At 47.4% G+C, this 27,029-nt stretch overlaps 2 protein-coding genes across 5 annotated transcripts; both read left to right on the top strand.

Moving 5' to 3' along the window:
• MON1B (MON1 homolog B, secretory trafficking associated) lies at positions 1-10,741 on the top strand. 3 transcript variants are annotated; one of them, XM_036440560.2, is made up of 6 exons: positions 1-140; positions 564-721; positions 2,966-3,295; positions 3,848-4,667; positions 5,352-5,499; positions 7,883-10,741. In XM_036440560.2, exons 2-6 carry the CDS (start codon positions 574-576, stop codon positions 8,090-8,092), a joined length of 1,656 nt encoding a protein of 551 aa, XP_036296453.1. In that variant the 5' UTR covers positions 1-140; positions 564-573; the 3' UTR covers positions 8,093-10,741. The 3 variants fall into 3 exon arrangements, 2 of the variants coding, with proteins under 2 accessions (XP_036296453.1, XP_036296454.1); XR_004988462.2 differs by adding an exon at positions 7,597-7,777 and having other exon boundaries at positions 11-721; positions 7,883-8,023; XM_036440561.2 differs by lacking the exons at positions 1-140; positions 564-721 and adding an exon at positions 3,686-3,752 and having other exon boundaries at positions 3,157-3,295.
• On the top strand, positions 9,172-21,085 carry SYCE1L (synaptonemal complex central element protein 1 like). 2 transcript variants are annotated; one of them, XM_036440563.2, is made up of 11 exons: positions 9,172-9,235; positions 14,419-14,478; positions 16,130-16,189; positions 16,358-16,432; positions 17,006-17,053; positions 17,287-17,341; positions 18,994-19,057; positions 20,158-20,230; positions 20,310-20,406; positions 20,626-20,713; positions 20,880-21,085. In XM_036440563.2, exons 1-11 carry the CDS (start codon positions 9,172-9,174, stop codon positions 20,946-20,948), a joined length of 753 nt encoding a protein of 250 aa, XP_036296456.1. In that variant the 3' UTR covers positions 20,949-21,085. The 2 variants fall into 2 exon arrangements, with proteins under 2 accessions (XP_036296456.1, XP_036296455.1); XM_036440562.2 differs by lacking the exons at positions 9,172-9,235; positions 14,419-14,478 and having other exon boundaries at positions 14,668-16,189; positions 20,310-20,404.
• The last annotated feature ends 5,944 nt before the right edge of the window (positions 21,086-27,029 follow it).

Genomic DNA, 27,029 nt, shown 5'->3' with positions numbered 1-27,029 from the left:
CCCTCACGCCAACAGCCTTCGCTACCAGAAGTGCGCCCGGCGCCGTGGAGCCGGTTTGGTGCAGAGCAGAGCACCGGGGGCCTCGCCAGGTTCCCAACCAGACCCGACATCGACCCGGAGTGGCGCGCTCCTTCCCAACGGTGAGCGGAGACCAGTGGGCAGCGGGCGAGGGAGCGGGCCCGCGGGCTGCGAATGAAGAAGGTCTGCAGCACCGGGTTCCTTCCAACGTCGTCGCACCCGGAAGTGGGACCAGATGTCAGTCGCACCCGGAAGTGTGATGCTTCCTAGGCCACGGGAAGTCAGGGTACCCGGCCGGTTGAGATACCGGGTTTAAAAACAGATGCTTTATGTATCTTTAATTCTTGAGGTTCGGTAGATCCTTCCTTTTCGGCAGGTGTGTTGGAGGATGCAAGTATTTGGTCACATTTTTTAAATGCCTCTTCCTGTTTGGAAACCGAGGGTAAACGGGCACTAGGAGTGTGTCCAAGAGGGCTGAGCTCAGGAGAGGCTTTTAGGGAAGTTTATTTTGCTGCCCCATCACCCTCACTTCCCCTGCCGTCCAGGGATGTGCAGATGGAGGCCGGAGGAGACACGGCTGCCCCAGCCCCCGGGGACGCAGAGGACTTGGAGGACACGCGGCTCCTCGGTGAGGAGGCTGGAGACGGTGGAGGGGTTCAGGAGGACCCCACAGAGTCCGAAGACCGTAGCCTGGAGGAAAGAGGTATGTCTTTTTCCTCACTATACATTCATTCGAAAGAATGAATAGGAATGTCATTGTTGAGGGAGGTCAGCGAGGGACCAGTAACGAGTCTTTTGGGGGGGGTCTTAACAGGATTTCATGTGGTCAGTAAGAGGTCATCGTTGACTCACATTGTAGTTTAACTCTTTGAGGAATGAAAAGGAGAAAAATCAGTCAGTGAGCATCAGTGAGTGTTCACTGGGGGCTTTGGAATGAGTCTAGGTCGTCGGGGTATCAAAAAGAGATTGCCAGTAGTTGGGGGTCAGGGAGGGGCGTTGGGGGTTTAAGATGGTTAGGCCAATGAGTGACCGAAAGAAAGTTAAGAGGGTCAAAGGTGGACTATTCAGAAATCAGTGTCATTGGGGACTAGGGTGTCATTTAAGTCATTGAGGTGGAGAAGAGGGTCCGTGGAAGCCCGTGGGCACTCAGAGTATTTGCATCATTGAGGAGACGATGGTGAGTTGTTGGAGGTACTCTTTTAAGGAACCGGATGTTAGTGGATACTAATGGCAACTATTGGTGGGGAGGCAGTGGACATCAATGAGATTATTTGGAGAGTTAGAGGGCCAGTAGGAGAGTCCTTGAAGACCCAGGTGGATGTGTAAAGGTATTCTGTGGAGAGTCAATGGAAGTCATTGGGGGCATTGCTCATTGATCACTTTGGAATTAGTGCATGTTAGAGAGGTCACTGGGAAGGACCAGTGGACATCTCTAAGATTAAATGGTGGAAGGGGGTGCGTGTCTGAGAATTTGGGAATTTGCAAGTAATGGCAGATATTGGGAGGAGGTCGTTGGTAATTGGGGGCAAGTGGAGTCATAGAATGTCAATGAGAGGATGAAGGAATATGAGGTCATTGGGACTTTATGAGAAAACTGTTGAGACATAGTTGCCAATGGGTACTAATGGTTGTCCTTGGGGCAATTCCATGGACATTGACTAGATTATGTAGGAGGTGTGTCAGGGGAGTCAGTAGGGGGCATTGAAGTGGTGGGTTTCATTGGTAATTGTTAATAATAATCATGGGGAAAGGCAGTGGAGGTTATATTTATAAAAGCCCTGTGTGTTGCCGAAACCGGTTTGGCTCAATGGATAGAGCATCGGCTTGGAGACTGAAAGGTCCAGGGTATGATTTGGGTCAAGGGCATGTACCTTGGTTGCGGGCATATTCCCAGTAGGGGGTGTGCAAGAGGCAGCTGATCGATGACTCTCTCTCATCGATGTTTCTAACTCTCTCTCTCCCTTCCTCTCTGTACAAAATCAATAAAATATATATATAAAAAAATTTTAAAAAGAAGAAAAAAAAAGTCCTGTGTGTTAGTGCATATTATGGTGGTTAGTGTAGGGAGGGGTGTGGATACCACTGAGAATAAAGGGAGGTCAAGTGAGTCAGTGGAGGTTATTGAAGTCCTAGGTGTTAGTGGAGATTAATAGTGATCATTGGGGAGAAGGGAATAAAAGAGGGTTAGGAGAGTCACCAGAGGTCACTGGAAGTCTTGGATGTTAATGGACATTAATAGTGGTTATGGTAGGGATGGAATGACATGGAGTAGAATAGATTGTGGGTCAGAGCAGTCAGTGAAGGTAATTGAAGATTCAGGTATTAGTGATGTTATGTGGGGGTCATTGAAATGGTAATGATCAGTGGGAGTAAATAGAGGGGATTAAGGATCTGGGTGTTAGTGGATATTCATGCCGTCATTGGGAGAATTAGTGGTCATCATCAAAAATATAAATGGTGCTTAAGAGAGTCAATAGGTCTTTAGGGATCATGGACATCAGTGAGAATAACTAAGAGGTTAAGGTAGTGGAGACAAGGAGCAGTGAAAGACCCAAATATTAATAGAGGTATTAGTGGTCATTACATCTGTGGAGGGTTGAGTTGATATCAAGAGAATGAGGAGTCAGAGGTTATTAATGGGGGATCATTGAAGATGTAAGTTATTCAGGAAATGGGTGCTTTGAAGACTTAGAAATGACAGTCATTGAAAGGGGAATCATTGGTCTTTAGGACATAAAAGGGCTCAATTATGACAATGAGAGATTGGATTATTGGGGTTTTAAGGGCATCGTGTGGATATAATTGAGGGGGAGAGGAGATACCTGGAGTTCTGTGTCAGTATCAGGAGTCATTGGGGGAGGAGGCTGGTAGGCATTTGGTGGGTCCTTGGGCACATGGGGTGAGTGGGAGTCCACAGGCAGACGACCCACCAGGGGCTCCCTTCCAGGACCCGAGACCAAGGACCAGCCAGCCAGCCTGTTGTCACCACTGCCCCAATCAGAGTCCCCTTCCTCTACCTGTGGGCTCTGGGATCCTGCAGCCTCTGAGAACAATGTCACAGGTGACTCTGAGAGTGACTCTGGGGGCCAAGGCGGAGACCCAAGTGACGAGGACTGGCGCAGCAAGCGGAAGCACGTGTTTGTACTGAGTGAGGCGGGCAAGCCCATCTACTCGAGGTACGGTAGTGTGGAGGCGCTGTCGACTACCATGGGTGTGATGACAGCTCTTGTGTCTTTCGTGCAGAGTGCAGGAGACACCATCCGCGCCATCTATGCTGGTGAGCAAGGGGGCAGGGGGTGAAACCGGGGCAGGGACTGCGAATGTGAATATGGCTGTCTGGTTAGCTGTAGGTCTGTCTGACTTCCTGAGGCACTGTCCAGCCAGCCAGGTGGGGGTCAGTGTGTGTGGATGGCTTTCCAGTCCCCTGAAGGGTTGGGGGTTTGGTGTTGTGTCCACTTGTCCGTTTGGCCTTCTGGGTCCTGAGTGATTAACTCCTGGGATGGAAGTGGCTGGCTGGATACTTCCTTGTTTATCTGACAGCATGGCTGTGTGGCTGCGTTGCAAATCTTTCTGGCTGTGTCAGCCCTTGCTTCATCTCCCCCCCACTTCGTGTTGTATGTCTAACCTGACACTTTGGCCATCCCATCATGTCTCTACAAATGTTCAGCCTCCCCCAGATTGTCCTAACCCTAGTCCGAGTGTCCACAGAGTGACCGCGCAAGCTTGGGCCAGAGGTGTGTGTTCAGGGAAAGGCGGGAAGTGCCTCGCCTAATCCTCTCAGTCACCATCGACTCATCGCTACCTCGTGCCCATCCCTTCCCTCCCCTAGAGGACCACAAGCTGGTGTTCCTACAGCAGGGCCCGCTGCTGCTGGTGGCCGTGTCGAGGACTCCTCAGTCAGCAGCCCAGCTGCGGGAGGAGCTGCTGGCTGTGCACGCCCAGATCGTGAGTACACTGACGCGCGCAAGCGTGGCCCGCATCTTCGCCCGTAAGCAGAACTACGACCTCCGCCGCCTGCTGGCTGGCTCCGAGCGCACCCTAGACCGGCTTCTGGACAGTGTGGAGCGGGACCCAGGGGCGCTGCTCCTGGGTGCCGTGCGCTGTGTGCCCCTCACTCGCCCGCTGCGGGAAGCACTGGGCACACTGCTCCGACGTTGCACAGCACCCGGCCTGGCACTGTCCGTGCTGGCGGTGGGTGGTCAGCTGGTGACAGCAGCCCAGGAGCGGAATGTGTTGGCTGAGTGCCGGCTGGACCCAGCGGACCTGCAGTTGCTGCTCAACTGGGTCAGCGCACCCGCCTTTGCAGCCGGAGAAGCATGGGCACCTGTGTGCCTGCCCCGCTTCAACCCGGATGGTTTCTTCTATGCCTACGTGGCCCGCCTGGACGCCATGCCTGTCTGCCTGCTGCTGCTTGCCACGGACCCCGAGGCCTTCCATGACATGGCCACCTGCCGGCGCCTGGTGGAAGACGGCATGCACACGCTTGGTGCCATGCGAACCCTTGGAGAGGCTGCCAGTTTCTCTAATGCCCCGTCAGCCACTGCCCCATCCTACAGCGTGCAGGCTGTGGGAGCACCTGGCCTTTGGCACTTCCTCTACAAACCTCTGGACATCCCCGACCATCACCGCCAGCTGCCTCAGTTTACCAGGTGGGTCCTGACCCTTGGGCAATCTGCCAGCTGGGAAGGCTTATCTAACTGGAAGGTTCAGCATCTCATAGACATGTTTCAGGAAAGAAAGCCAGCCATGCTCTAGAACAGTGGACCACTGGCGGTCCATGAGGTCCGAAAGGTCGGCAACCGCTGGTTTAAGGAAACGGTTGGAGCAGCAGTCGCCATGGTTGGCGACCAGCGCTCTAGAATGATGGAATCAAATGGGTGTCTAACTGATAAGGGAGGCTCAACTACCAATCTCAAGGAATCCCTTATTCTGATGGAAACTAGGGCCCCAGTATTCAAGGAATCCCATAGTTGGAGGGAAAGCTGGGTCTCTGACCATAGACATTCTTTAAGTCCTAATGGGGAAGGCTTAGCTCCCTAACTTAATTGAACTCCTTAGACCACATGTGTCAAACACAAGGCCCGCGGGCCAAATCTGTCCCGCCAGGCCTTGCAATGTGGTCCACACCGTGCTGTCATCACTGCACTCCGCTGCGTTTCCATCACAATGACAGTTTATGACTGTTCAGTAAACCATTCGGCCCGTGATTTAGGCTGGATTTTAGATTTTGGCCCCTTCTCTGATTGAGTTCAACACCCCTACCTTAGACTGAGGGGAGATGGCCAGCCAAGAAAGCTCTAGACTGACCCTGTTGCCGGCCTCCCTCCCTGCAGCCCTGAGCTAGAGGCCCCGTATAGCAGAGAGGAGGAACGGCAGCGCCTATCGGACCTGTACCACCGCCTGCACGCTCGCCTCCACAGTACCTCCCGGCCTCTGCGCCTCATTTACCACGTGGCTGAGAAGGAGACGCTGCTGGCCTGGGTGAGTTGGGGAGAGGACTCTTTGGGGTTAATTCTCTGCTTCAGTTCTTTCTGCCTCCATTGTATCCCCCGGCCATAACAAACTCCATCCGTAGGTAGCCTGGGCTATGTGTACCTTTGCTTTCAACACTATCCCTGCCATTTATTACACATGTGTCTTTGACACCCATAAGGGTCAGTCGGTCAATCACAGTGTCTCCCAACCTCATTAGCCCCATCATTCTGTTTGCCGTTCCCCCATTAGCAACTGGTACAATGTCTTCAGCTTTCAAGAGGCCCCATTCATAACAATCACTCCATCTGCTGATTTCCTATATTCCCGTTAGTCCCGCCAGTGTGTCTTCCGGCACCAGTTCAGAACTCTTTGAATACCAAAGGCTTGGTTCCATACTGTGCCTCCTACCTGGGATATCCTTCCCTGAAGTCTTCACTTGCTATGGGTGTATTAAATGTTATCTATTCTGAGAGGTTGGTCAAGGTGACCCCATTGGAAATGGCACCTTCCCCCCAGGCTCTGCCATTCAGTGCACATTTATTAAATAATTTATTGGGTACCTATTGTGTATCAGGCATTGTTCTAGGCCGAGGACTTTTATATTTTTAATTTTTTAAACTTTATTTTCAAGAAATTTTAGACTTAGAAGAAGTTGCAAAATAGTAGGAAAAATTACTATAAATAGTTCCATCACCTAGTTTCTCCAGATATTTTAACATAACCACAGTAACTTACCAAAATCAGAAAATTAACACCAGTATAATGGCATCTAATCCACAGACTTCATTCAGATTTCACCAGTTGTTCCACTAATGTTTTTTTTTTACTGGTCCAGAATCTAGTCCAGGATCACATCTTAGATTTATTTATTGTGTCTTCCTAGTGTCCTTTATTCTGGAATAGTTCCTCAGTCTTTTTTGTCTATCATAATCTTGGCACTTTTAAAGGGTACCAGCCAGTTAGTTTGTAGAATGTCCCTCACCTTGGGTTTTCCTGGTATTTATCATGACTAAATTGAGATCATGCCTTTTTTGAAAGAATATCATAGAAGTGATGTGTCCTTCTCTGCATCAAGTCAGGAGGCCCACAATGTCAATTTGTCCTGTTGTTGATGATATTAGCCTTGATCACTTAGTTGAGGTGGTGTCTGTCAGATTTATCCATTATAAAGTTAGTATTTTTCCCCTTTGTAATTAGTAAATAGCATGAGGTGATTATGTTAATGTTCTGTTTTTCATCAGATTTTCACCCACTATTTTTAATATCCATTAATGATTCTCCAATAGTTATTACTCTGGTGTTTACTATACTGTCGTTTTTCTAACCCTATCATTCCTTCTATAGTTATTGTTTGATATCCTATTGTCTTAGAGACCTTTTCCTCCTATATTTGTTTGTTGAGTTTTTAATTTTATATTAGTATGTTCTCATGGATTTTTCTTTAATTCAGTGGGCTAAAAACCTTCTATATCGTTTATTTTTCTTGTCTATTATTTATTTCATCGCTCAGATTGTCTCTCACATAGCCAGTGGGAGCCATGATGTAGGTACACTGGCCCTTGTGTCATTTGACATGTCTCCATCGCTGCTGGAACACTTCTTACTTTTTGGCACAAGATGTTCCAAGCTCACCTCGTACTTTCTCTGTGTCAGTCCATTTGTCCAAGTAGCCCTTGTACCTTTTAGTGGAGAATGATAATTCAAAACCAAGATATGGTAGGCCCAGGATTTTAAATCGGGTGATCGGGGGATTATGTAAGTGGGGCAGGGAGGTAGTGGGCCTCCTGGGTATCTGGAGGAAGAGTACAGCTGGCCAGAGGGTAAGGACTATGCAAATGCTGTGAGGTGGGACTGAGCCTGGTTTATGATTGAGGAAGAGCAAAAAGAGGCTGGAACAGAGGAAGTGAGGGGTGAGCAGTGAGAAGTGGTGTGGAAAAACTGATGATCTGATCACAGTATGTCTCTCAGATTGTGTGAGGATTAAATGGAATTAATCCTCAGGGCACAAATGATGAAGACATAGGTGTGTAGAGCTCAGAACAAGACCTTGTATACAACAATTGCTCATTAAAAAGCACTGTTGTTGTTATACCCATTCTATAGGTGAGCATCACAGTCAGCATCACCCAGTTGAAGCCACTAGCTCTAAATGATCCCTTGGCTCAAATGAACCTGGTCCACCCTTGGTTCAACTGAGAACCCCTGGCTCACCCATGACACAATAATACCAGCTTACCTGCGTTAGCCCAGTGACCAGACAGCATCAGGTGGGAGCTGCTGCCAGGTGCGTCTTCCAAACAGGAGCTAGGCATGGGGCTAGGGTTGGATGGACAGGGTTACGGATGACCAATTCCAGCCCAACTGACTCTGTCTCCTCTCAAACCCACAGGTGACCTCCAAGTTTGAGCTCTATACCTGCCTCAGCCCCCTGGTGACCAAGGCAGGCGCCATCTTGGTAGTGACCAAACTCCTACGCTGGGTGAAGAAAGAGGAGGATCGACTTTTCATTCGTTACCCACCCAAGTACTCTTCACCTCCAGCAGCCTCATCTGCCTCTACGGACCAAGCTTCCCATAATGGCTTGTTCACTGGATCCTGAGAGGCAGAACTCCCAGACTGGGCAGTGCTGGGAACAACTGCTTTTGGCTCTTCCCTCTGTCTCCACCCTGGAAAGAGGGAGCTGGAAGGGGCGGGGTGGTTGACGGTGGTGTCTGTGACTGGTCTCCCTCTCCCTGGGAAATAGGGCAACATCCGAGGGCTTGCCCACGAATGAGAGATGACTGCACATAGGTGAGCAGGCTGCTTCCTCAGCCCCTCATTCATCTCCACCTAGGGAGAAATCCTTAGGCTCCTCCCTTCCCTCTGCCGCACTTGGATGGTGTTCCAGCCTCTGTCAGGGACTTTCTCCTGTCCTGCAGCTGGAGTTGGCCTCTGGAGCTCTTAGCCCTGAGTGTCCAGGGCTGGCCAAGGTTTCTTTGGGTGACCTATGAGGCCAGCCTGTGCTGGAACTGACCTAAAGATACTTAAAAAAAAAAAAGAAAAAAGAAAATGTCTAAACCAATCCCCACAAGGACATTCCTTCGCCCTTCATATGCTTCATCTTTACTGTCAAAAGTGACCCATCAGTGTTGGCTGCTGCTAATGTTAATGAGAAAGGAGGTCCCCACAGTCTGTGTGTGTGTGTGTATAACCCAGGGCAAAGCCCCTGGCTTCACACAGTAGCCGAGATCCAGAATTTATACATAGAAGGTGCACTTAGCTTCTAATCCTCATTCGTTCTTTCGTGAAATAGAGATAACTGACCTCTCCCTGGCTAAGTGAGCATTTGTGAATGAAAGGGACTCGGAACTCATTTGCCCCCAGTCTTTCTTACAACCTGCACTACACGGAGCAACCAGGAGGGGTCGAGACCTCTTTCCAGTTTGTATATGTACTCACAACACTCAGTCCCCTATCCACTGAGATCCTAGTTCTAAACTTGCTTTCTCCAAACTGGAATTACAGCCGCATGTCACTGAGTCAGAGGCTCAAGGAAACTCCATTGCTCTCATCCTGGTCCAGTAAGCAGACTGCACGCTGCACGCATGCGCGCTGCTGCGGAGCCTTCCTGCCTCGCGTGCTCCCCCTGCCCCCCAACCAATTGTCTAAGGCGCATGCGCCTAACTCCTGCTTTGGAGAATGGCGGCCAAGTTGAAGCCGCTGGAGGTCGTGGAGGAGGCTGTGGAGGGCGAGGGATATGCCGGTAAGCTGGTCCTCCCGGCCAGGGCAGAGGAGAAGCCTCTGTCCCATTCCAATAAAGAGATATTGATAGAGGCACTAAAAAAAAAAGTAAACATGTAAGCCTTCTAGAAAATACTGTTCAGCAATGTGAAGATAAATAACATGCATATTTTCACCTAGATTAACTTGTCAGCCTTATTGGACATATTGCTTAGTATTTTAAGGTAAATAATACGTCAGTATGCGTCTCTTCAAGCAACGAATGGAGGTAGACAGTCTCACAAAAACCACTCCGCTGCTGCCACATCTGAGAAAATTCACAGTAATTCCCCATGTCTGACACCCAGCACGTTCACACACTGTGTGGACTCTCAAATCCTAATTAGAATGGCCACTCCCACAGACAGCTTTTCTCCAGGGCACTTTGATAATGATACTCCTTCCTGAGAGGGGAAAACATTGCCTACAGACAAGTGGGAATTGCCCTCTAGACAAAAGAAGAAAACCTCCCAAGACTGATCCATCACTATGCCACTAGCGTTCTTTAAAATACAGGAGTTTTCCAAAATGTACCACAGTACAGAAAATAGCATGATGAAAGCCCACATACCCATCACTGTCAACTTTCTGCTCTCCTTTCGCCCATCACCCCCTTTCTGCAGTCTTGAAGCCCCTATGTTAATAAACATGGTTGCATTTTGTCCAGACCTGTCTATGCGGACATCAACAATAACTTATTTATTTGTCCTAGGATGTCAGCTCCATGAGAACCATTTATTGCTCTTTCCCCAAAACCCAAACAATGCCCGCTTGGCACATAGTAGGTGTTCAATAATTGTCTTTGTTCATTGTATGAATAATAACTAACATGGAGAGCTCTCTCAGATTAGGGCCACACATTGAATGCCAGCTTTCAACAAAGGACAGACAGAAATGAGACGGATGCAAATAGATATCATTTATTGAGCGCCTGCTGCAGCTGCTACTATGCTACAAAGCTTTTAGCATCAACTTTCAAATTTGTCACAATTGAAGTGTATGCGCTTCAGCAAGGAGGGAATTTAAGAGTAGATGATGTTACCATTTCTAGCCATTAAAATCGGCTCTATAGGAAGAGAGATAATATCTAATATTGATTACTCTGGGGGAAAGGCCATCTTTTGTCTCACTTGGAGAGCTGACCAGTAAACACTTGGAGGCAGTTTGGCAGAACATTTTTAGCGTCTATAATGTTATTCCTTATAGTCGGTCACCATACTTAGTAATCAGGAGAATACAGAGACATCTGAGCCAGAAAAGTCATTAAAATGGTGTTGATGGAAAAAAAAAAAAAAAGCAATCATGGAAATGACTAAACAGGTATATTCATGCATATTGTGGAATGCCTATGTGTGGGGGACATTTAAAATTTTTGAGCAGCAATAAAAACATGGTTAGATTGCAAATTAATTTAAGATAATTAAAATTTAAAAGGATAGGACCATGATTTATTGACACAGAATAAACTCTAAAAAGATATTTTTATGAGGAAAAAGGCTGGATTTTCAAAATAAGGTAGAAAGCAGTGTGAGCCATAGCCCTTTGTAGGTTGCACAGAAAAGTTATTTGAAGGCAGAAGGCCTCACTGATGACTCTTAATAAGGGACTTGGATGTTAGGGGCTGTGCAAAAGTGGAGGCATTTTTGTGATTTTTTTGTTTTTCTTTTAGGAGACTTTAAGTAGTATTGTGTAATTTTTAAAAATATGAGAACGAGGGAAATTTGAATTACATCGAGAATCATATTGATATTTATTAATATTGTCATATTGGTTTGGATGGCTATACTGTGGTTATCTGAGAGATTCCCTTTGTTTAGAGCAGTGGTTCTCAACCTTTCTAATGCTGCTACTCTTGAATACAGCTCCTCATGTTGTGGTGACCCCAACCATAAAATTATTTTCGTTACTACTTCATAACTAATTTTGCTACCGTTAATGAATTGTAAATATCTTTGTTTTCTTATGGTCTTAGGCTCTACAACAGCGTTTCTCAACCTGAGGATCACAACCCAAGTGTGTGGGAATGAAAAATTTAAGAAGCCTGGGGCTTGCTTGGATTTATGTTCACCACAACATGAGGAAGTGTATATTAAAGGGTTGAGGCATTAGAAAGGTTGAGAACCACTGGTTTAGAGGAAATATACACTGGAACATTAAGGAATAATAGGCCATGGTGCCTGCACTTTATGGTACAGAAACGCTCTCACAAATGGGAAACTTGATACAAGGACAAGTAGGAGCACTGTGGTCTATTTCTACAACTTTTATGTACATCTGAAATTATTTCAAAATAAAATGTTTAAAAGGAGCTCATGCGTTATAAGCTGTTTTACAACATGGATTTAAAAAAAAAATTTTTTTATTAAGTTGTTAGTTGGATTATTTAAAAGATTTACTGATCACCCATGATCTTACCCCATGATTAGGGCTAGGAGTGGAGGGGAGAGGAAAAACATAGATGGAGCTTTCACAAAAATGGTTGCAAAAGCCAGCTATAAAAGACATGGGGACAGTCGGGGAAATCACATATGTTCTGGGTACTAGCTGATATTAATGAACCAATGATTAGTGATAATTGTTAATATCGGTATAATTACAGGATTGGAGTCATCTAAGAAAATGTCTTCAGGTAGTGAAACTTAAGTATGTAGATGAAATGTTATGAAGCCTGTGGCTTGCTTGGAAAAACATAGTTGAAGCAAATATTAATTGTTAGGTTTGGACGATGAGTAAATCAGAGTTCATCACGGTATTCTCCCTACTTTTACATGCATTTGGAAGTTGTCATAATGAACTATTTTAAAAAATAAATACTTATCCTTATTATTAAAGTAGCTTTACTTTTTTTGTTTAATTTCCAAGTAGTAAGAGTATGTAAAACTGGTTAAAGTCTCAGAGAATACATACCAGCATATTATAATAATACCAGAGAAAGGCACTGAGCTTTGGGGCCAAGGAGAGAAGGGAAAGTTTCATTTTTAACTTCACATTTTAGTGTTTGAATGCTTTTAGAATGTTACTAGGATAAGAAAGTAAGAATTAAAGCAATGCATAAAATACATTTTACTAAAAGATCTGCCTGTCTTCACCAAACTGTTGGCAGTAATTACTTCTGGGAAGGGAATTGACTTGGGGAAGGGGCTAATGGTGAAGGGAGACATTTTTTACTCTATGTTCTTCTACATTTGTTTAATAAGTAATTTAAACATTCAAATGCAAAATTAAATTAATGCATACAATTTTAAAAGGTTTCAGGCAAGACAAAAATATGTAAAGAGAGTGAATACACCACCAAATATTTTAACAAAATTTAATAAATTCAGGTTATGAGCCCCTGTTTTACAACATGATTTTTAATGGCTTCGAAGAATTTCATCCTACAAATTTGCTATAATCAACCAAGGCATCTTTAGGTTGCTTCCATCTTTTATTTATTTATTTATTTATTTTAATATATTTTATTGATTTTTCACACAGAGGAAGAGAGAGGGATAGAGAGTTAGAAACATCGATGAGAGAGAGTCATCGATCAGCTGCCTCTTGCACACCGCCCACCGGGGATGTGCCCGCAACCAAGGTACATGCCCTTGACCAGAATCAAACCTGGGACCTTGTAACACTAGTGACTTCTGAGGAGGGAAATTGAGGAATTAGGGTCTGAGGGGAAGAGACTTTTCTGTATATTACTTTTTAGCTATCACATGTGATTTGTGCACTGCCTTTCATATTCTCTGCCCAATTTTCCTTGGAGAGGGGTGAGTCATTGGGATTTGACCTTTTATCATTGATTTCAAAAGCTTAAGATGTCAATATATTTTTTCTGATATTTTATTGTTACTATAATTCTAAAAGTAACATAGGCTCATGGTAAAAATGTATAGAAGGCCCAGCTGGTACAGCTCAGTGGTTGAGTGTCAGCCTCTGAGAACCAGGAGGTCACGGGCAAATGGTTGGGTTGTTGGGCTCTGTCTCCAGTGTGGGGCTTGCATGATGCAGCCATTCAATGATTCTCTCTCATCATTGATGTTTCTGTCTCTCTCTCTCTCTCTCTCTCTCTCTCCCTTCATCTCTGAAACCATTAAAAATATATATATGTATTTTTAAATGTATAGAAGTATATATGGTTAAAGTGTGTTTGAATTAAGATCCAAATTAGTTATTCATTATAATTGATTGATATATGTCTCAAGTCTTTTAATCATGGTTTGCCCCTCTCCCTTTTTTCTTCTTTGCAATTTATTTATTGAAGAAATAAGATTGTCTTGTGGAATTTGCCAGAGTCTTATAATGCTGTTCACATCCCCATGATACAATTTAACATGTTTCACTGCCCCTTGCACTTCCTTTGAGTTGGCATTTAGATATGAAAACCTTAGTAATATATTTTTTTAATTGGCAAGAATCCTTCATAGGTGGTATTATGTTTCTTCATCAAAAAGCTCATAATACCCTGTTGTCTTTTTTTATTGTTAGCAGTCGTTAATAGCTATTTCCTAGACCCATAAATTCTTTTTTTTTTTAATATATTTTATTGATTTTGTACAGAGAGGAAGGGAGAGAGATAGAGAGCTAGAAACATCGATGAGAGAGAGAGTCATCGACCAGCTGCCTCTTGCACACCCCCTACTGGGGATATGCCCGCAACCAAGGTACATGCCCTTCACCGGAATCGAACCCGGGACCTTTCAGTCCCCAAGCCGACGCTCTATCCATTGAGTCAAATCGGTCTCGGCAAGACCCATAAATTCTTTAAGATTTGCAGTTTCTGGCCTATAATGATTTTACAGAATTCATATGAAATCTCTCTACCCTATCCATTGGTTAGAATGTCCTACTGATTCTGAAAAGCAGCCACAAAAGTGCTTCACCTTCTCTCATGCATGTGTTGTATTAAGGGATTTATGGTGTCCTTTGACCTCAGGGAGAAGCTGGCCATAAGGGTCCCTGATTCATCCAGCACACCAGGAACCTCAGGGGCAAGGGGCCGGGTCTTACAGAGGCCCTGCTCTTGCTGGAGGCCTCGCCCTCGGCCTGTCCTGGGTCCCAGCCCAGGGGTGTCTGAAGAACCCACTGGGGCTTCCTTGCACCCTTCTCTGACAGGCTTGGACCTTTCCTCAGTCCCCTCACTCTCACTGGATCCTGTAATTCTGGTTTTCGTCTTCGCAGGGCAGACCACATCTTTGAAGGCTGAGGACTTGCTGGCCATGGTGAAAAAGCTGCAGAAAGGTGGTGTGTCCCCTCATACCGTACCTGAGGCTCCCCCGGGGTTCTTAGTCAGGCGTGTGGCTCAAACCCAGCTCCCTCAACTCACAGCCTTGGAGAACTATCCCATGGCACTCTCTCCCTTTAACACAATTCATTCTTTGAACCAAAAGCACAGCTTCAAAATTCAAGAAGGATAAGGGGATGGAGAACCCTATGCTCTTACACACACACACACACACACACACACACACACACACACACCAGCCATCCGTTTCCCTGACCCACAGGCCAGCAGTGACTATTTTTAAATTCTTGGGTATTTTTCTAGAGATTAAAAAAAAAAAATACATTCATGGGTGTGTGTTCTTTGCCTGCCCTCTTTATATCCAAATGGCCATACAAATAGTTTTGTGCCTAGCTTTGCTTGTTGAAGGGGGCCTGGAGCCCTCTCCATCAAGGCTGGGCCAAGTTCTAGCTGGACTGGAGGTTGGACACACCCCTCCACAGCCCACCCTCAGGTTAAATTTTATGGTGCATTGATCGGTTCCTAATAAAAGGGAACCTCCCCGCCCCCCCGACCCTGTGGCTCCCGCAGAAGTGCACCGGGGCTCCTGCCCAGGCTGACATGAGAGAAATTGCAGGACTGGAGCTTTGTCCGCCATAAATAACACCTTGGAAGCACCCACCTGCTAGAAGTCACAGGAGCTGGAGTGGGTGGCCTCGGAAAATCCAGGGCTTGAGTTTCTTCACTTCAGAGTGTTGGGGCTGGAGACCCAGCAAAGGCTGGGAAGCTTTGTTTATTTTTTGCCCCAGCTCTGTGCTGCTGATCTTGAAGCCAAAAGAGGGGCGAGGAAGAAGGCCTCTCCATACCAAACACTGATCATGGGGCTGTCAGAAGGTAGAGATGGCTACGCTACAGAGGCAGTGACCTCCCTGCCAGCAGAGAACTTGAAAGCTGCCACCCACAAAATTAAAGCAGCATTTCCCCATTTTTCTCTAATAGGACCAATAATTAAGGGTCTGGAAGGACAGAGGTGGCAACTGCTCTCTGCCAGGCTTTTAACAGGGAGGGGCAGGCAGGCGGTCTTCACTGGCTCCCACCGTGCTCAGAATTACAACCAGAAGCCTCCACCATGTCCTTGGACACCCTCGGCGATCTGCATCCTCATTCTCCACCACCTTGCCTGTTGCTACTCCCCACTTGCTTATAATACTAGATTCACACCTGCCACATGGCCCCTTAGCTATTTCTTTGGGCATCTGCCTCACTCTCTCTGCACTTATCCATCTGCCTGGCAGGGTTCCTCCGACCACACCCCACACCTCCACAAAACTGCAGGGCTCCCTCCCCTGTCTTCATTTGGGCCTTTCCACATCTGAAGAAGCACCTCCTACGTGTTCACTCTCCAACCTCTTGCTTCGCTTTATTCCCCTTCACAGCAGTTGCTGCCACCTACCCTGATTTATGTCTCTCTGTTCAGTGTCCATCTCTCCCACCCAGAACGCAAGCCCTGCAGAGAGCCTCTTGCAGAGCCCAGCATACAACAGGCACTCCATTAATGTGTGTTGATGATAGGAGCAGAGACACAATGCCAACTCCCACCCACCCTCCATCTGCCTCGGACAGCCAGGCTTCAGTCTCCTCTGATTTTATCTTTCTTTCTTTCTGCAGAGGGAAGCCTGGAGCCACAGATAGAAGATCTGATTAACCGGATTAATGACCTTCAGCATGGTAAACTGGGACTGAGGTGGGCCCTGGACTTGGAATGACTCCCCTTCCTCAGCTCTAAAATTCAGGCCCCTCCAGGTTGCTTGAAGATAGCGTGCAGTATCATAATGTAAGAGAGAATAGCCAGCTAGAGGCTGCATTCACAGTGTCTTCTTCTGTGTTTTTGCTCAGCAAAGAAGAAATCCAATGAGGAATTGGGAGAGACCCAAACTCTCTTGGAGACGCTGCATAGGGAATTGGACTCTTGTAAGTGAGACCCAAAGAGGGACCCAGAGATCCCATGGCACTGCCTGTGTTCCTGTGCACACCTCAGGGTCTGTGCATGGGCTGTTCCCTCTGTCTGCAGTGCCCTTGTGCTGTGTAATCTAGATTGCTTCTTGCTACCTCCAGTTAGCTCTTAGCTCAGACTACTCAGCAGGCCTACCTTGATGGTCCCATGTAAAATGGGATGTCATCTTTTCTCTCTGTCACTCTCACTCTCCTGCTTGATTTGCTTCTTCATGCCCTTTATTTTCATCTGACTTGGTGCATTTGTTTATTTCTAGTCAGTCATCTCTTTCCCCGGCATACACATTGTGCATCCTGCAGAGTCATTACTTTTTTGGAGTTGACAGGGAATGTGGGCACCCACCGGGAGAATCTGGATCTGGATGGTCCCCAGTGGACATGGGTGCAGGGTGGCAATACTATACCTCCCCTCTCCTGGGGCTGCATCAGGCCTTCTGTATGACCTTGGGCATGCCCTTTGCATGAAGTTGCAGCATGGGTATGGGATATAGCCCCTTCCTTGGAGGCTCAACGTGATACTGTGTTTTCCAGTGAATGGAGAGAAAGTACACCTAGAGGAGGTCTTGAGAAAAAAGCAAGGTATTTACCAGCTGTCCTGTCTTTATTACCCTACCCCATCACCCCACAAAAGCCAGAAGAACCCCACTGAAACCTGAGTCAGGCTGCTTCCCTCTCTGCTCAGACCTCTCCCTCGGCTGCCACCTGACTTGAAGTAAACACTCAAGTCCTATTAGTGCCCTTCAGTGCCCATTACTCCCCCCAGCCTGGCTGCCCAGGAGCTCTCACATGGCCCTCCTGGCTCCTCTCCACAGAAGCGCTGAGGATCCTCCAGCTGCACTGCCACAGGAAGGAAAGCCAGGCGCAGAGGTAAGAGGTCCTGCCCAGCTCGGCTCACCTTACTCCCCAGCTTGAAGGAGCAGGGAGCAAGGGCAAGGGAAAATAAATCTTGGACACACACTCCTCATTTCCCCCTTTTATAATATACTCTAGCTAGAGAAAAGACTTCTGTGTGCGTCTTTGATATTAGGTAGTGGTGTTAAGATGAACTCACTCATTTAATCACTCCTTGATACTTTCTTTATAAATGTCATCCACGGGTGTTATTCTAAGCTTTCTCCTATTGGTTATTCAGATCTTCTGCTATCCATTCATTTGTTTATCTATCTGCTCATTTAGGCCTCCCATTCATCCATTCACCCAGTAACCCATTCACCCATCAATAGATCTGTTCTACTATCCAACCCTTCATCCGGTCAGACAGACAGACAGTATCTCTCCAGTCTTCTAGATAATCATCTTCCATCCATTTAATCATTCATTCATCTTACTCCATCTTTCCAATTATCTGTTCTTCTAGCTGTTCATTTCTTCACCCACCCACCCACCCAGGCATCCTCTAGCCTTCTAATAACCCTTTTATTTCTCCACCCAGCCATCTCCTTCCACTGGTCATTTCTCCAGCCAGCCATCATCTCTTCAGCCAGCCCTTCACCCATCCAATTAACTGTCCATCCAACCATTCATCCATCCATTTCTCCACCATTTGGACCTTTACTTAACTGTTCTGTGACCAGAGCTGTCACACTCTGGTGCACCATGATTTTAATTGTGCAGGAAAACCTGATGATGGATAGTGTGTGAATGCTTAACTACCTCCCTACACACACACACACACACACACACACACACACACACACAAAGAGAGTCTGATAAGCAATTTATGTTCATTTATCAGCATAATCCTCCCAAAGACAATTGAAGGAGTTAAAGGCTGATGTCACCCTCCCATCATTACCACCATTTTACAGATGAGTGAACTAAGGCCCAGAGACCTCTTACACAGTAAAAGGATCACAGTAGAATAGCAGGTGCAGGCTTTCAGGCAGGATTTTAGAATCTACGGAACTAAACTACTTCTCCCCTCACAAAGTGTCCTTCCAACCAAGCCCCTCCTCTTTTGTTTCAATGTCTCTGCTCACTCATTGCTCAGACCTACCTACTGCTCAGGCCCAAATGCATGGTTTGATGGGGGACAGGATGATAGTCTCGACAGAGGCCCATCGATTTTCACATCCAATCAATAGAAGAAAGAGGAACGATGACAGTTACGACAAAACCCGAACTCCCACTCCTGCAGGAGGGAGTGGGGGAAACGTTCAGAGAATATGACTGAGGTTGTCTTTCCCTTCCTCAGAAGCACATGTTGCAGGAGTTCATGGATCAAATTTCCATCCATAACTCCGATTGAAGAGAGTTGTAAACAGAGGGAGCTGGGGTAACCACTGGGGCCGGGCGTGGCACTGGGTGGGGAGTGGGCGTGGGGTTTGCATCAGGGAGATTTGTTGGGAGAGGAGCTGGTGGAACCACGGCTTGGAGGAGAAAGACCTGAAAGGGGATCCCAGCAGAGGGAGCCCCAGGCAGAGATGTCATGGCCTGTGCGTGAGGAATCCGCAGAAATGAGCCGGGCTGGGTGTCAAGTCCCAGCAGGTGTTCTCTCACTCCTGGGCGTTGGCTCCTAGGTCACACGTGCAAGAACAGCTGGAGGACCTGATGGGCCAGCACAAGGACCTCTGGGAATTCCAGGTGAGCCATCATCATTGCCTCCAATCAAAGCCTTTTCTCTGCTGCGTCTCCACTGGCTGCTCAGGTCCATCTGCGCCAGCCCAAGTTCATGGCATAATCCTTGACACGGTTCTTCTTCTCGCCCATCCACTCAATCTGTCAGCTTTTACCTTTAATCTGGCCACCTCTCACCACCACTCCCCACTGCCACACGTGGCCAGGACTGTCACAGTAACCATCGCTGACCCTGTTCCCCTCTTGCTCACCCGGAATGTGCTCACCTTGCAGTGGCAAAGGGGAACCCTGAAAAAGCCACGGTCAGATTGTTCCTTCAACTAATGTCCCTGCAGGCACCTCGCAGCATTCCAGGCAGGGGGAGACAGTGGGAGCCCAAGGGTCGAGTGTTTGCTGGTCCCAGGATGGTTTGAGGCAAGGGGAGGCACCCCATACTCTAAATAAGAAAATAAGTAAGCCGAAACCGGTTTGGCTCAGTGGATAGAGCGTCTGTCTTCGGACTGAAGGGTCCCAGGTTCAATTCTGGTCAAGGGCATGTACTTGGTTGTGGGCACATCCCCAATGGGGGCTGTGCAGCAGGCAGCTGATCGATGATTCTCTCTCATCGATGTTTCTAACTCTCTATCCCTCTCTCTTCCTCTCTGTAAAAAAAAAATCAATAAAATATATTTTTTAAAAAAAGAAGAAATAAGATAGAGAATGTACTATCAGTTGGGGAAGGCCTCAGCAGGTGACATCTGAATGCAGACACGAAGGAAGTAAGGAAGGAAGCGGGCAGGAATGGGTGCAAATGCTCCAGGCGGAAGGAAAGGCCAATACAAAGGCCCTCAGGCTGAACTCTGCCTTGGACATTTGGGGACGAACAAATGAGGATGGGCAGGAGGGGCAAGGAGAGTGGCAGGACCTACGGTTGAAGAGGAGAGGTACACAGGGACATGGCGAGCGATGGGCGAGAAAAGTGTCTCCACCACTGCCCTCTGAGTTAATGCATAGTTGAGTGAATGAATGAATGAATGAATGACCGAATTCAAGTAAGGACTCAATGAGAGGCGCGAAGGAGCAGAGCGCCAAGACTACAGACCAAAGACAGGCCCCTTTCTCTCCAGCAGGTGCTGGAGCAGCGCCTGGCCTGCGAGATCCGCGCGCTGCAGAGCAGCAAGGAGCAGCTGCAAACTGAAGGTGGGACTCCCGCGCGGGCTGGGGGACTGGGACAGGGAGCTCGGGCCCCGCCGTGATGCCCACCCTTCACCCCCTGCAGAGAACTTAGCCAGAGCCAAGCTGGAGCGGGTGGAGCAGAGGCTGCGCTCCTCGCCTGCGGTGGAGGGCGCCCTGGCAGTGACCGAAGCCGAAGAAGTGTAAGAGGAGAAAGGAGGCCCCGGGCAGGGGAAGGGGCAGCGAGGAAGGGAAAGGGCCAATGCCCACCCCACCCCCCCCCGCACCGCCCCTCCTAGAAGGACTGGCTCTGGGCCTCTTCAGGTCACTGGGTCTCGGTGGTTTCTTCCTGACACCCTCCGCTCTAGCTCTCTCTCCTCCTCCCTCCCCGTCTCTCTCCTCTGCCCCTTCTCCCTTCGCAGGCTGACGGCGGAGCTGGAGAAACCCGGTGGGCAAGTCCCCACCCAGGCGCAGAGCCCCGAGGAGGACGACCCGGCTCACAAAGCAGAGGTCGGGAGCCAGGGATGGAGGCGAGGCGGGCAGAGAGGGTGGCAAAGCGGGCGGGGATGTCCCCCAGAGGGAGGGTCTATGGGGAGCAGGGCACCTCTGGGTGCTGACGGGGACGGGGCAAAGGCAGCCAAGGGCTTAACAACCTAACTCTCCTCCGCCCCCGCAGCCCGACCCGGATCCCCAGTCCGCCCGCTGCGAGAAGGACCCGGAACCGGGGGTGGAGCTGGCTCTGTAGGTCCCCCTGGACCAGCGGGACCCACCGATCCCCAACTTCAAGGCCCGCCGAGAAATAAAGACAATGATTTAGAGATGCTCCTTCACCTCCAGGCCTGAGTTTGTGCTCCAGGAGTCGCGGGGGAAGGTGGAGAGAGTGGGGCGAAGAGTCCGCCCCCAGGCCTGGCAGGCGCTCTCAGGAGCTCAACACTGTAGGTTCCTGAGCAGCTCAGTGAATAAGGGGGTGTCAAGTCGGCCCCATTTCCATGGCTGCATCTCGTACTCCTGAGCAGTCGGTTTTGGAAACGTGTTAAAAACCCACAAGAGGAAAGGTGTTAAAAACCCACATCGGGTTGTGTCGGATTCCTGTGTGTCAGCGTGAAATCCTAGAGTGCCTGCATTGCATTCCGCAGGGACTCCTGCTGACTGGCTTCTGGGGCCTCTGAGACCTGCCACCCACCTGAGCTCCCCCTCACATGTTAGGCTAGGTTCTAGCTTTCCATCCTTCTCCAAGTGCGCTGTTATCTTAGAGCCCTCATCTGGGGTGCTTTTCCTCGGGTCTCCTTGGGGCTTCTGCCCTCACTTACTTAGCTGGGCTGTACGTATGCCAGCTATTCAGGAAGCTGAGGGGAGCGGATGGGGGGGGGGGCGCAGAGAGGGAGGGAGGTAGCCAATCCCAAAAGACACCTTGCAGCAGGCCACTCTGTAAGCATATACTGACTAAACAAGCATTTGCTGGATGCCTCTTTGGTAGCAGCAATAAGTACTATTGCAAGGTCCTGGGTTTTAATTGACATGGTCAGGGAAGGTCTCGCTGAGGAAGTGATGTCTGAGCAGGTAGGTACCCACCTTCCTGCTCAGACATCACTTCCTCAGCGAGACCTTCCCTGACCATGTAAGCGGGCCAGTGGAGTGGACCCTATGAGTCTGTGGGAAAATGTGCATGGGCAGAGACTGTGAGGGGGACTGAGCTCAGTCTGCTTGGGGAGCATCTGGAGGCCAACGTGGAGAAGGAACACAATGAGGAGAAGAGGGAGGGAGATGATATGGAAGGCTTGCTGGCGACCCAGTCAGGTTGGGCCTTGTCTGTCTAGTCTGAATAGAGTTCTGGGAACAGGGCCTGGCGCACAGCAAACACTCAGTCAATGTTGGCTATCACCTATGATGATTCCTTATGCCCAGTCTTTCAGTGAGGAAAACTGAGCTGTGTGAGTCACTTAGAACAGGGGTTTATAATCCATTAAGTATTCTTTATTCTTTCTTTTGTCTCTATTTGAGGATATGCATGTTAGATTAACCTGGTATGGTAATCATTTCACAATATATGTAAATAAAACTAGAAAAAGGAAATTAATCCACAAGTAGGACAAAGTTATCCTGTTTTGTAAGCCTCTGGGAACCGTTTAACAGAAAAGGCATCATCTTGCATAATAGCAGATTGCCTAAATACTCTAGAAATTTGCTGATTTAGCATTTAATTCTTGCAGAGCAATTATTGGGAAAACAAGTTCTGTCAAGATAATAAAATTAACATTGCTGCAGTATTCAGATTTTTAAAGTCACTGCTGAGAAGGTAGTTATGGTGGAGATAATAGGTGAAATGTGTGTGTGCTTTGCATGCATGCAGCATGCACATATACATACAACATATAATGCGTGCACACACAGGCACACACAGTGTGGAATTAAAAGGCCTTATTCTTTAAATATATATTTAAAAAGAAGGCAATTGCTGTCTCAGGAGAGGAAGAATTAACAACCAGTGAGTACCCCAAATCAAATCCACAAGTGTTGGAGTTTACAAAGGACAACATGAAATTCTACTTCTCTCTCTCCACCAGGCCTCATAGATTAAGGTGTGGGAGAGCTGACTCCAATAAGAATTCTCCCCATTTGCCAGCTTCTGCCAGTTTCCCCAGGGTCCCTTCTGCAGGTTCTGGACTGAGGGGGTGCCCCAGAAGGTCTCATCCCAGTCCCCTGAAACTGTAGAGGAAGAAAAATAATTTCCCTTTATCCTTTGTGAAGAGTGCCTGATGAGACCCCTTTTACTCTGGGCACTTTATGAGTGGGTAAGCTCATCGAGGTTAAACGTTCTCCGCTGTGGCCACTCTAATTTGATTCTCTCTGATAAGGTAAACCTGCTTGTTCAGCCTTCACATAGGATTTATTCACCTGAGGCCTCACCCTGGCCCCACTCCGGCGTTAGTCAGACCCAGTCCCAGTCCCAGTCCCAGTCCCAGTCTCAGTCTCAGTCCCAGTCCGAATAGGTTTCCAAGTCAGACCAAGTCCCACCCTGAGCGCACAGGTGCCTCATTCTGAGCCAGTGTGGCTTGTGGTTCCAGGCCGCACTCCAGGGAAGGCAGTGCTCAGTCCCAATGTGCCTAACGCAGAGCTGGGAGCGGATCCAGGAGCCCGGGGCCTCACCCGGCACCTCCAGAGGCAGCGAGAAGGCAGCGAGCCAGGGGCTCTGCAGGTACCTGTCCGGGCTGCTTGTTGTCCTGGGGCCGTGGGGGTGTCTCCTTTGGTTCCCTCTTCTGAGGCCAGAACTGTTAAAAGATACACTGGCGCATGTTAAACATTTGTTTATTTGAGCAAACATCTATTTGAGTTGGACAGCATGCCATCTAGCAGATAGAAAGGCACTCAGAGGAGCTGTTCAAAATGAGACTGTGATGGGCAGAAGGAGGTGGGAACAGGGAGTTCACCAGGCAAAAGGCCAGTGGGTCCCCTTCCTTTAGATTCTAAAGTTTAGAACCATGGTGGGCAAACTGCAGCTGGCAAGCCACATGCGGCTCTTTGGCCCCTTGAGTGTGGCTCTTCCACAAAATACCATGGCCTGGTATTTTGAAGTGGCGTTAGAATACATTTAAGTTTTAAAAATTCGGCTCTCCAAAGAAATTTCAATCGTTGTACTGCTGATATTTGGCTCTGTTGACTAATGAGTTTGCCAACTATTGGCCTAGGCCCATTTTGGGCCTTCTGTACTGATTTTTAACAAAGGCTAGAGGCATTTTCCTTCTTAAAGAGCTAGGCTGAAGGTGACATTCTGAGCATTTGAAATGGAAGAGGCAAAGTCTTCTTTACATATCATCTAAATGCATGCGGGTCCAAATGTTTCTGCAGATGTTGTGAAAAATACCTCTTTTTTGGTTATTGCTTTATTTCTGCACATGAAGTAAGTTTTTATTAACCAGGTATTTCTGAGGACCTCATGAAAAATACAGCTGCTTGTTTCTTTATTTCTGCACCTGAAGTAAATTCTTGTTAACTATCAGTCTTAAAATACTGCTTTTACTTATCAAGAGGCTCAAATTAGATGTGGTAATTCTTTCTGTAGAAGAAGCATGAGTGCTTCATATGTATATGAAACACTCATGCTTCATATATATAATATTATGTAATATTATATATACGTGTATATATATATATATATACATATATATATGTTATTATATTATACATCCATGATTTCAACTTCTTGAAATAATAATGGAAATGAAAGAGGTAGATATGACAGAAACTGTGAGATTTCCCTTGTAGTAGAAAGAATTCTAGAATGATGCTGTGATTCAAAGGCATGCACAATCCATCCTCTTGGTGGGGGCAGGTCTGATGAATGTGAGGGGGTGTCACACTGTGATTAGATGATGCTGTAAGCACAGCTGACTCCATGAAAGGGTAACCAGCCTCAGTGCACTTGACCTTTACAGGGACTGTGTGCTTCCTGGCCAGAGACTTAAGGCCTAAGAAGGATTCAATACAGGGCTTTTTTCTCCCTTCCTGGCTTTGAAGCTTGAGGGGACCATATGACCAGGACTGAGGTTGCTTCTATGAGCTGACAGCCAGCAAGGAAGTTTCTCAGTTTCACCGAATTATTAAAATGTTTTGCTTCAGGCTTGTGAAACATTTATTGTAAAGGCCTGCTGGCAAATCTCTCAGGCTTTGCAGCCATGTCTGTCTCTCTCACGTATTTTCTTTTCCCCCCTGTCCTCTTCTTTCTTCCTTCTATATTTAAAATGTAAAAAAAATCTTCTTAGTTTAAGGATTGAACCAAAACAGGTTGTGTCTGGTTTGCCAGCTTCTGGTGTAAACAATTACGTACAGTAGATCAGGGGTCTTCAAACTTCTCTCATTATGAGAATCACCTGGTGGAGTTGTTAAAACACAGATTCCCGGATCCCAACTATAAGAAGTGCTATCAGGAATCTGTGTTTTAACACCTCCACCAGGTGATTCTCATAATGAGAGAAGTTTGAAGACCCCTGCGAGTAGATTAAGGCCTGGATTGCAGCGTTGGCCAATTTCTGCAGTGTAAATATACCACAGTTGATTTCAGGCTACCAATATGAAGTGTCTTCACTGTTAGAAAAGATACGCAGTAGCACCCATTGTATAGCATTTCCAAGAACAAACAGTAGGAGTAAATAATCTCAAGAGCATAGACAATAGTAGAACACAATGACACAATTAAGGAGGGTTGTTTTGAGTATCTGCTGCCCTTGTTTTTAACATAATGAGTTTCTGTAGTTTAATTAATTTAATTTTTAAAATATTTTATTGAGTTTTTACAGAGAGGAAGAGAGAGGGATAGAGAGTTAGAAACATCGATGAGAGAGAAACATTGATCAGCTGCTTCCTGCACACACACACACACACACACACACACACACACACACACACCCGGGATGTGCCCGCAACCAATGTACATGCCCCTGACCGGAATCGAATCTGGGACCCTTCACTCTGCAGGCTGACGGTCTATCCACTGAGCCAAACCGGTTTCGGCTGTAGCTTAATTTTTACTAAAGGCTGTGTTTAATAACCAACACACATAATTCCTGAAATTCATGAGAAGGTCCTAGCTGCCTCCAGTACCACCCTTCTCCTGTCCCAGAGGCTCCTTATACTATCTTCATATTTTTGGATTCTTTCTTCTTTTTGCTCTTCTGATTGGGTGTTTTGATTCTCGGACCCTCTACTGTTGAATCACTGTAAATTATTCTTTATCTCAGTTAGTGTATGTTTACTTTCTGACTGGTTCTTTTTTTTTTTTATGTCTTTCTCACTAAGATCTTTGAAGTTCCTTGAGTAACCTTCTAACAGTGGTTTTCGAACTTTGTATCCAAAAGTTTGCTTGCTTTCATTTCTTTCATTTGTGATAGTCTCTCCATTTTAGCTGCTTCCTTGTATTTGTTTCTATGTATTGGGTAGAGCTGCTATTATTCCTAGAATTGGTAGACTGGCCTTATATAGTAGGTGTCCTTTTAGGGCCCGGGGCTCTGCCACCCCAGTCACTGGAGCTGGGCACTCTAAGTGTGCCCCTGTGTGTGTTGTGTGCACAGACTTGTCCTTGAGCCTTGATTGCTGTTGGCATCACTGGGAGGAATTGACCTCCAGGCCGATTGGCTGTGAGGACCAGCTGGGACTACAGTGGGAGAGCTGCTGTGCAGGAGACACCCCTATGGCGCAAGACTTGCTTCAGTGGGGCGTTGGTGCTCACGGAGTGTGTCGCTTATGGATGTGTAGAGTTGTAATCTGCTATGGTCTGAAGTTGCCCCCCAGGCTCTAGAGCTCCAGGGAGGTGCAAGGTCAGCCCACTGCTTGGGGCCACCTTGCAGAAGCCATTTGTATTGGGCTAGGAGTACTCAGGTGAGGCCCAGCTGAGAAGCAAGGCAGGCTGGTGCTAGTGCTGGGTCTTCGGCCATTTATTGATAAATTTGGGGTACCTGACCCAGCTGCAGCTTGAGAGATTTTAGGTAAGTCTGAAGCCTGAGCCAGGACATTCATATGCAAAAGCCAATGCAAACAGCTTGGGTGGGGCTGAAGATTGGATGGGTGGGGTCTCAGGGAATCACCGGGGCAGAGGAAACAGAAATGGCTGCCAGTCAGCCCTGCAACAAGGGAGTTCCCAGTGACTCCTGCAAGTACCCCCATCTGGGAGAAGCCACCCCGAGTTCCTGCCCTGATGCCAGACAATCCAGCTCCTCACCGTACATATCTGGGTCCCTCAACACCTCCTGGCGCTGGAGCTCAGAGGAAGTGAGTCAGAGTAAGTTTGTGTCTTTAAGAGGGACACCTGGGTTTCCAGCAGCCTCCATGTCTC

This window comes from Pipistrellus kuhlii, unplaced genomic scaffold, assembly GCF_014108245.1.
Source record: "Pipistrellus kuhlii isolate mPipKuh1 unplaced genomic scaffold, mPipKuh1.p scaffold_m20_p_17, whole genome shotgun sequence".
Classification (NCBI taxonomy): Eukaryota; Metazoa; Chordata; class Mammalia; order Chiroptera; family Vespertilionidae; genus Pipistrellus; species Pipistrellus kuhlii.
The sequence above is the reverse complement of the archived record's forward strand: the minus strand, read 5'-3'. Positions and strand labels throughout refer to the sequence as shown.